General features: G+C 37.9%; 1 protein-coding gene across 1 annotated transcript in view; it reads right to left on the bottom strand.

The window, feature by feature from the left end:
* Positions 1-1,127: 1,127 nt before the first annotated feature.
* Positions 1,128-10,386, bottom strand: part of LOC112139788 (oocyte zinc finger protein XlCOF6) — a 17,351-nt gene continuing 8,092 nt past the window's right edge. Inside the window, exon 2 of the mRNA XM_024262619.2 lies at positions 1,128-4,273. Coding sequence (XP_024118387.1) covers positions 2,610-4,273 — 1,664 coding nt within the window. The 3' untranslated portion in view covers positions 1,128-2,609. The remainder of the gene's footprint in view (positions 4,274-10,386) is intronic.

Genomic DNA, 10,386 nt, shown 5'->3' with positions numbered 1-10,386 from the left:
TTGTCATTAGAGAGATTCCACCTTGGTATGTGGGAGGGATAACTCATCTGTTGGTTTTGCACCTGTAAGTTCGATGGTGTGAGTGAGCTGCGTTGCAACATTTTTTGTCGAGCGCTGTTTTGTTGCTTTGTTCTCAACTTTTTGCCTTTGACTTTAGCTTACAATAAGCCAATCATTCTAAGTTGTTTCAACTACATTTTTGTCATTAATCAAAGGCTCAAAGCATGACCCAATTCAAGTCCCTTTGTTTAACACACAATAACCGGGCTCCGCGTCCATCTCTCAGCAACTTTGGATATTTGACGTTTGGTAAGATTAATTAATGCAAAAAAAAATCACACATTTTAACAATAAAAACCTTAATTATCAATAAGAAACAAGAAAAACGCTTTTTAAAAACCTGAGTTGATGAAATTCTTTCAGTGTAACTTTGAGTCGATCTGTGCAGTTTCGAACAGGTTCAGAGGAACAATCTAGTCTGCGAGCAGAAACCTCAGTGTGAGGGAGGAGGAGCTTTCACCTGGAATCAAACCAGCAACTCTTTATTCGGTGTGACGACCGCTCCTCCACAGAAAGCTGGAGACTGCTGCGGTCCTTTTCCATCCAGATGTTTGCAGTTGCTGGAGCTTCTGCAGATGAAACAGTGATGCTGAAAACAGTCTGGAGATGTTGGGAGTCCATCACAGGGTTTGGTCCAGAGCTCCAGTGCAGCCTCTCACTTCCTCCACATTCCAGAAGCTTCTCCTCTTCTCCAGCTGGATGACACTGTCCTCCACCTGCAGTTGGACCACGATGTTCTCACAGATCATGTGGCCTAATGGACAAGGCGTCTGACTTCGGATCAGAAGATGGAGGGTTCAAGTCCCTTAATGGTTGGAGACAGAAGTTGGTTCTTCTGTGCTCATTTAGCTTCTCATAAACTAAGTCCCTTCTGGAACCAGGTCTGGATCACAGATTGAACTCATGGCAACTTTATTTGATTGAATTTTCATTCTCTGTGAAATGTTTGTAAACGTAGACTTTAGGACTTTATTTGTGACTTTGAGATGTAATGAATAAATAAAGCAGAAACAAAATGACTCAACCATCAAAAACTGGTATTTTCTAAGTATAATAATAAACACAAACCCATTATGTCTGTAACTTTATTATTGTGAGATTATGTGAAACATTCAAGAACCTGTCACCACAGATTATGCAGAGAAGTTTGGTACATAAACACTATAAGAAACAACAACCAACAAATCTCAATGCAGTATAGAAAAAGTGTAGTTTCAGTGAGTGAGTGAACATCTTCACACTGCTACTAATCTCTACTAGAATACAGGAATCACAATACAAACACCAGTCTGTTTCTTTATCCACCTCCTCCTTAATACAGTTTTACTAAAGATTTTATATTTGTCAACACGACTCAACAAAATATAAACTGCAATTATTTAATATTTTAAACAATATTGAAATGACCACAAACCATATAAAAAGTGTTAGTAGAACTGTAGTGTTGTCATGGTAACACACACACATCATCTCAGCATAAACTACAACCACAATGGGTAACTGAACAACTTTAAACTATTTAATAAAATACAAAAATCTACTAATAAAAATTAACCAACAAAAACTGAACATGATCAAAGTGTCTTTAAAAATGTAATCTTACAACGTTCAAAATTCAAGTCTTATTTCAGAACAAAACATTTCTGTATATCTAAAAGATTGAATTTGGTTAAAAATTTAATATTTTTATCAATCAACACATAAAGTGAAACTCATGATGTATACAATCATTACACAATCCTTTGTTTTGATTAATGTGATCATTGTGCCTTATTGATAAAATAGTCTTAGAAAATCAGAATATCAAATCAGAAGAATCAAAAAAGAATGGTTTCAGTACAAACGTCAGATTTTAGAAACCTGTTCTTTTCTATCCATTCAATAATCACTGGTTCCTCCTTTTCATTGAATGACTGCATCAATGTGTTTTTATCAGTTTTGTTGATTCTGATCTTCTGTTCTAAATAAAGGTATAAATGATGGAGATTTATTACATATCATTTTAATTTAATACATCCAGTAAAAAGGACCAAGGAAGGTGAAATAGAAATTCATGAACTTCACATTTAAGATATTATTATCTGTGAACGCACCATACGCTGAGCATTAGCAGTATCGTACATGACATGAACCTCCACGGACTGAGTACCAGTACTGTCACATATAGTAAAACAATAATAATTGACTAATCGATTACAAAAATAATTGTTGCTGACAGACCTACCATTTATTCCATTGTTCCTACACGTTTCTACAAGTTCATTTGAAGACTTTTTAGGTTAAATAAAACATCCGGCATGTTAATAAACGCACTTTACTTACACAACCTTAGTTAAAAAAAAATCTTTAGACCATATGGAAAAAGCTTTAAACTTCCCCATTTTAATTACCAAAAGACTTATTTAATGCTTTTTAAGGCCTTATTCTCAAGTTTTCAAACTCAAGGCATTTAAGACTTCTTACGACTCGCAGGGAACCCTGTTAATCACATTTTAAATTTCGATTTTTAGACATGAAACCGTGTTTTTTTTATTACATGTTAAATAAAATCACAATATTTCAACCTTCCTGTGCTGTGAGGTTTTCTTTTTTTTAAGTTGAAGGATTTTTACTTCATTCTTAATTACAATTTTGTCTTGTAAAGGCTTCTCTCCTGTATGAGTTCTCATGTGTATTTTAAGCACAGATATTCGAGTATAACTTTTATCACATTCTTTACATGAAAAAGGCTTTTCTCCTGTATGAGTTGTCATGTGTTTTTTGAGGTCATACCGTTGAATAAAACTTTTATCACATTCTTTACATGAAAAAGGCTTCTCTCCTGTATGAATTCTCATGTGTCTTTTGAGGACAGACATTTGAGAAAAACTTGTATCACATTCTTTACACAAAAAAGGCTTCTCTCCTGTATGAGTTCTCATGTGTGTTTTGAGAACAGATATTTCCCTAAACCGTTTATCACATTCTTTACACGGATAGGGCTTCTCTCCTGTATGAGTTCTCATGTGTCCTTCAAGCTTAGATTTTCGACTAAAACTTTTATCACATTCTTCACATGAAAAAGGCTTCTCTCCTGTATGGGTTGTCATGTGTATTTTAAGATGATGTGTTCTACTAAAACTTTTATCACATTCCTTGCATGGAAAAGGCTTCGCTCCTGTATGAGTTCTCATGTGTACTTTAAGCTTAGCTATTCGACTAAAACTTTTATCACATTCTTTACATGAAAAAGGCTTCTCTCCTGTATGAGTTCTCATGTGTATTTTAAGCACAGATATTCGAGTATAACTTTTATCACATTCTTTACATGAAAAAGGCTTTTCTCCTGTATGAGTTGTCATGTGTTTTTTGAGATCAGAAAGTTGAGTAAAACTTTTATCACATTCTTTACAAGAAAAAGGCTTCTCTCCTGTATGGATTCTCATGTGAATTTTGAGATTAGATTTAGTAACAAAACTTTTACCACATTCCTCACAGCCATAACGTCTTTCGTCAGACTCTGCTCTCATGTGGAGAGACGTACTGTGTGCAATTCTTGTCCCTTTACCAGACTTCACAGAGGATAGACTATTTTCTTTGGGGGATTGTTTGCATTTCTTACCCAAAGTTGCATTCTTGAAATGTTTTCCAACATCAGAGTCGCACAGACTTTCTGACATGTGAGAGTTGTCCACATTTTGGACATGACTTCTGTCTCTTTTTTTTCTCTGATCTCTGTTCTGTGGGTCTGTATCTTCTTCTGTAGTTGATGTTGATTCTTCATATTGGCTTAATTCTTCATCCTCACTATCAGTTCCATTAAAGCTCTGCTGATTGTTTAGATCTGCTTCACTCTTCTCACTCTCCTCATAAGTAGGAATCTCCATCAAGGTTTCAGTCTCCTGCTTCAGATCAAGTTGCTCTTCATCCTGACTGATGCAGAGTTGTTCTTGCTCCTTTTCAATCTGTGGAGGTTCTTGTTTCTCCTGCTCCTCTTTTACCTGCGGAGGTTCTTGTTCCTCCTGCTCCTCTTTTACCTGTGGAGGTTCTTGTTCCTCCTGCTCCTCTTTTATCTGTGGAGCTTCTCGTTCCTCCAGTTCCTCTTCAATCTGTAAAAGTTGTGGATCCTCCAGTTCCTCTTTAGTCTGTGTAGTTTCTGGATCATTCTGTTCCACTTTGACACACTGCTGGTTGCAGAGATCTTCCTCTTCTATCACCCAATGCCTGGGGAGAACTGGAGACAAACATAAGAAAGTATTAGCACTATCATATTTTTGTATTGTCTAGGCCTGTACGATAGGAGAAAAATCTGAGATATGCAATATCTGTGATTGAAACTACAATGACGTTATGACTTGCAATAAATGGACAAATAACAAAAGGGGGCAGTTGATTGAGATCAACAGCTAAAAAAATGATTTAGGGTTTGGTTACCCTTTGAACAATTTTTAGTTTTCAGTAAGGATGTCCCAATACGATCATATCATCAAAAATGTGGCCCAATCATGTGGTTGATGACTCGATCGATATCAGACTTTGTCCTTCGATCAGTATCTGATATTTCATTTATTCTTATTATGATCAGCGCTTTAAATATCAATCTTATTATTCCAGATAATTACTCCACTGAGGTCTGTATGTCATGAAGAGATTACAAAGTGTTGTTGCCGTAACCCTTCTGCTCTCCTTAGCTTGTTTACATTAAAAGTGGGGTCATCTGGACCCCACAAGACAGTGCGCTGAACTTTTTTCTATCATTGATTTTTGAGTTTCACTAATGTCCATGGCAGACATAAAATCCTGTCCACCTTTGTCCACATTTGTCATGGAAAGAATCACATCAATATGTGGTTGGAGTCATTTGGACCCCAAAGAGAGCGGAAGGGTTTTAACGCAGCAGGGGCCCGTTCCAAGAAGCAGATTCAACAAATTTAGAGTTCAAACCTGAACTTAGAGTCACTGGACTCAAAATTCTCAAACTCAGGGTTTTCGGTTCCAGAACAGCTGAAAATGTTTGATTCAATCAACTTGAAGTTGTCAGAACCAGAATCAGGTGTGAGCGTCGCAACCATAAAAAGCCCTGATCAATGGAGCAAAGACAGCATGATTTACCTTGGCAACGGGAACAAACACCTGAGTTACCGTACTTCCGGCGGCGGAAATTGATAAGTTCCTTCAAGCGTATGCCGACTATAGGAGAAATTTTTCTGCAAGAAAAGCAACACAGCTGCAGCGGTAGAACAGAGAGAAAATATCTGCAGAGTTATTTGAATCATTTCAAATAATGAATAAATAATTTCAGGAAGGTTATTTTGTCTCTTGTTGAGTAAGGAATGGTTTTTGATCTGTTACCAATCTAACCAGTAATCTCCATGATCGCATGAATGACCAGTTTTGGTACCCTCTGGATTAATCCAGCCTCCTCTCTACATGATCCTCTATGAATGAACATGTCATTCTGGTTTCTGCGTGGTGAAAACGTAACGTCTCTAATGTGAATGTTCTCTAAATGTTCATGAGGAACTCATATTTGAACATCTTTCACTTTAAAAAGGGGCGGAGACCGCAGAGAACTCCAAGTTTCCTGAAGAAAACCTGCTACCGACCAGGTTTCGTTCACAGACTCAGTTACCATAGTGATTGATTCTGAGTTCAGCTTAACCCGCTTCTTGGAACGGGCTTGGTTTCACCCACTTTCCCGGGTTTGAGTTATCTCTCTTTCTGAAACCGAAAACTCAGAGTTTTGGTGAATTTGGACTTCACGAACTCAGATTTCCAACAAAACCTGCTTCTTGGAACGGGTCCCAGGAAACAGCAGCAGTTTAAACAGAAGCCTAACAAAAACAATTCACTTAGGCTAGCTATATAATCACAGATTCAGACTTCCAGGATCAATGACTGTTTTAAAAACACTTTAAACTGACAGCTAGCATCTCTACTGGTTTGTCTTAACGTAAACAACAACCTCTAAAGGCATTTCAACAGAAAAAGACAGAGTTTTTGTTTCTTGTTAATGTTAAGCTCTTCATGCTGCAGACAGATGGCTACACAGCAGCTGCTAAATGCTTAATACTAGCTCTGTGATTTAACTCATTAAGATCCGAGCTGCTCTTTGATATGCCCGTTTGATTTATTTGAAAGAGAAATAAAAGTTACGAAAATTAACTGCTGTCGTAGTAAAACCAAAAATGTGATGTCTGAAAAGCTTAAAAAATGACAATTTAAAAAAAAGAAGAAACAACTAATAAATAGTTGTAATTATATCAGCTATTCATGAACACTCATCAAATTCATGCTAAAACAAAGTCATTCATTTTTAAGAATTTTAAATGACAGGAATCACATTTGGCTAAAAATGTTCAATAGCTCTAAAGACATTAAAGCTAAAGTCACTAAACTTTCTCACATGACTAATTATCGCTTGTATGTCAAGAAAATAGCTTTGTTTTCCTTGTTTATATCTGCTCTATTTCTACATTTTTATTAAAGCTTCTTCACAGAAGTGTTCTATTTAAGTTTTTAATGATAAAAGAAGATTAATGAAATAAAAATAATTGACAACACAAATCTGTTTGTTCAATTTGTTCATGTTGTAAATGTGTTGCAAAAGTATTGGATCGGGACTCGGTATCGGCAGATACACAAAATCAAATGACTCAGAATTGGATCGGGCCCAAAAAACCTGATGGGGACATCCCTAGTATTTGGCATTTTTTGTATAGTACCTGCACTGTAAAAAATGTCAGTGAAATACTAACATAATTTACCTGTAATTGATAAAACTCCAAAAAAGTATTTTTACTAGTATATATAGTATTTAAAATAACAAAATATCTTTGTTTTTTTAATAATAAAATATGTTAAATATGTCAATGTGTGAAAAATACATGTCACAATAAAATTAACATATTTGTTATGTCATTGAAAAACCAACAGCATAGTATGCGTCACAGATTGAAAGGCTTTACATGTGTGAGTTTATATGCATAAGTGTGTGCGTGAACTGCAGTTGTATTTTGTACACTTAGACTAGTTTAAATGTTTAAAAGACTAGCCAACAAGTATGTTTGTAACAAGTGTATGTGTCGACAGGCCCCGCCCATTCCAGATTGCTGTTTATTCAGGTTGTTTTATGATGTCATTATCCTCCGTTACTATCTTCTTTTCTCACTAAGTCCCCCTCCGGTACCTTTCTGGTACGGATGCCTCCTGGACGCCTCCCCAGAGAGATGTTCCAGGGTTGTCCCACTGGATGCAGGCCCCAGGGGAAGATCAATGAGACGCGAGAGAGACTAACCCCGGGCTTACACCGCTAGCGTCATGGCTCCGTTGCGTTGCGGGAGCGGACTAGCTACAGCTGATGTCTTACACTGGCTACTATGCGTTCTTTATAATATGGATGTGTTGTGTCAAAAAGGACAGAGTAGTGCTGGATCTCTATGATCAGCTTCTCGTCGTCCATGGTTATGACTGCCAACGCTGTGTTGCAACACACTTTGAGTAAACCGGAAATCACGCAATGTTTACAACACGCTGAAACCGGCGAGTTCAGCGGAAATTTTGTTTTATTTTGAAAATATACCGTATGCACTTTACATTCGCTCGCGTGGTTTCCGGTTTAAGTCGTGAATAGCCCCAACTTCACAAAAAGTGCTGCAGATCAGCTGCATCGTCCATCCAAATTTGAACCCAACAAAACAGATTCGCAGCGACGCAGAAGCCGGTCCACAGACGCAAGACTTGAACACCTGCAGTGGAAGTTCTTCTTGCACTTACGGAGAGACTGCGGCGCACGCATCGGAGCCATAACGCTAGCAGTGAAAGCCCGGGGTAAGGGCCGAACCTAATACCCCCCTTCTCCCTTCCTCTTAGCCCTCCCCCTTTATTTGGGGTGGCAGATAAAGTCAAAGTCGTGTCCAGAGTTATTATTTTTTAGGTTTCACACTCCAAACAGGGGGGTCCAAAGTTCACTATCACAGGAGTAAACCGCGTTGCGCTAAGAAGCGCTTTTTTCCTCCCTTTGGTGCGCTCTGAACCATGAATGTTCAAATTTTAATGTAAGTAATGATTTTACGTTGTAGTGTGACCTTTTTAAAGTTATAAAACTGCTGTTGTTATGGATATTCAAGCGCTGGAAGCTCCGCGCTAATGCTAGCGGACCGTTGATGATGTCATTGAACAAAAGTCACGTCCGAAATGTTTGACACTATTCTTTCATCACCCTCCGTTTGGAGCAACCACGGAGGGATGAACGGAGGGGGAGGGCTAAGGGGGAGGGAGAAGGGGAGAATTCGGATCGGGCCTACGTCTCTCAGCTAGTCTGGGAAAACCTTGGGGTCCCCTCATAGGAGCCGGGGAAAGAGGCCAGGGAGAGGGAAGCCTAGATATCTTTGCTTAGACTGCTTTTCTGTGCATCCGACTGAATTGCGTTAATGGTTGAAGAGTTACAGTATTTCAAAGAGAATGTGTTGTCACCGGCGACAAAAGGTTTAAAGTCCCCCACTGACGAAAATCATTTGCAGTGTTTAACATGTATGTGTGTCATTTTTCTTTTTAAAGAGTTTAAATGTAATAGAAATCACTTTGTTTTGTCATTTCAGAGTATTTCTCCTTTTAAATCACTGTCAATCGAACTATCCCATAAGGGATTTGTTTGAATTAATGAGCCAAACGTTCGCATTTCTGTGGTCAAATCAGCCGTCACTGGATTTTTTGTGTGAGTTTCATAAAATACTAGCAGGTAGCAGGCCTGAGAACGCTGGAAAATCTCCACCAGACTCCGCAGAGCTTCTTGATGCGACCACGGAAATGTGAACGGATTTAAGCACATCAATGAAAGTTCGGTCCGCGAAGTGCTTCACTTATTTGTCCGAGCTGACATCCGGCCCAAAACGACATGGTTGGACAGTACCGATACCGCTTGACATTCTTATGCAGCAGTGGGGAAGATTTACATTGGCGACACAAAGACCTATCATAATCAGACAGGGGTGGAGCTGCTTAGTTCAGCTCCAAAAGACACGCCCCCTCAGAGGAGATTTTTAAAACAAAAGCTTCAGATCAATAAGAAAAATGGCTTTTTAAGACATTTAGGTAATTATAATCATAATCATAATTAAAACAATAATGAGAATGTTTTTCTTTTTAAATAAAAAAAAAATGTCACAATTGTTTAAGCCCAAAAAAGGAGATTTTCAATACACACACGCATAGAAAAAAGTATTAAAAAAAAAAAGAAAAAAAAAAACAGTTGGGAAAAAATAACGAGACCAAAGACTAAAAATACTCTCTTAAAAAGTTTCAAAACATATATACAGTACCTCAAAGCATAAATAAACTCTCATGTATACTACATCAAAAAATTTGCCAATTGAGGCCTATTTATGAAAACAAAAATATCTTTGAAATTTGGACATAAAAAACTAAAACATGTCGTTTCTGACTACATTTACACGTTTTGAAACCAAAGCCACAAAAACTGGGAGAGAAGAAATCTTGAAAGTTGTTCTGAAATTATGAAATTTTTCTGCAGTAATCCCAAAAATTGACATTTTTTTTCATGCCCCAATCCCCAAATTCAATCCAAAAAAACTTTTAAAATTAAGCTTAAATTATTTATTTGGTACTAACTGATTGATTGAAACTGTGGGATCATTTCAATAATTATTAAATAAGATTATTATTATTAAATAATTATTATTATCCGTAGAACATGTCCAGGTGGGGTGCGGCTAGGGCTGGGCGATAAAACGATAATTATCGTTATTGCAATATTACTTTTTTTCGATAGTGAAATGAGTCTATTGCGATAAACTTTCGTTTTAAATGAACACGGAGAAACCCCCGGAAGAGCCGCGCTTCTTCTTCTTCTTACGGAACGGCTGATTCTAGGAGCCCAGACTGAGCGGGGGGGGCACGGAGGCCCCGAACGATGACAAAAGGACACAACAGAAAACATTATTTCAGTAAACCAATAACCAATATATAATCACAAATACTTTTATTTTTAATGTCAAGGTAACGATGTTTATATATTTTGTTTTGGAAACATCCTCACCGGACCCCCCTCCTCTAAATTGAAAATGGTTCGGTCCGACTGGATTACTCTTCCGCAGCTGTTAGTGACCGACAGATCCACAGAGTGTGAGGGAGAGAAGACACGCTTTAAAATCAGGAGTTTAAAACTGATTTAGAGGAGAACCTCCGTGAAAAAAGGAAAAAGGAGACAGTCTGTCTATTGCTGCGCGTCTCGTGTCAGGCGGGGCTGGAAGAGGAGAGACTGCGCGCAGCTGTTACGAGCACCGCGCAGGGGGGCGGGGACTCGATTGTGGCTGTGGAGTTTAGAGT

This window comes from Oryzias melastigma, unplaced genomic scaffold (assembly GCF_002922805.2).
Source record: "Oryzias melastigma strain HK-1 unplaced genomic scaffold, ASM292280v2 sc00305, whole genome shotgun sequence".
NCBI classification, from domain to species: domain Eukaryota; kingdom Metazoa; phylum Chordata; class Actinopteri; order Beloniformes; family Adrianichthyidae; genus Oryzias; species Oryzias melastigma.
Note: the sequence above shows the minus strand (reverse complement) of the source record. Positions and strands in the feature narration are given on the sequence as shown.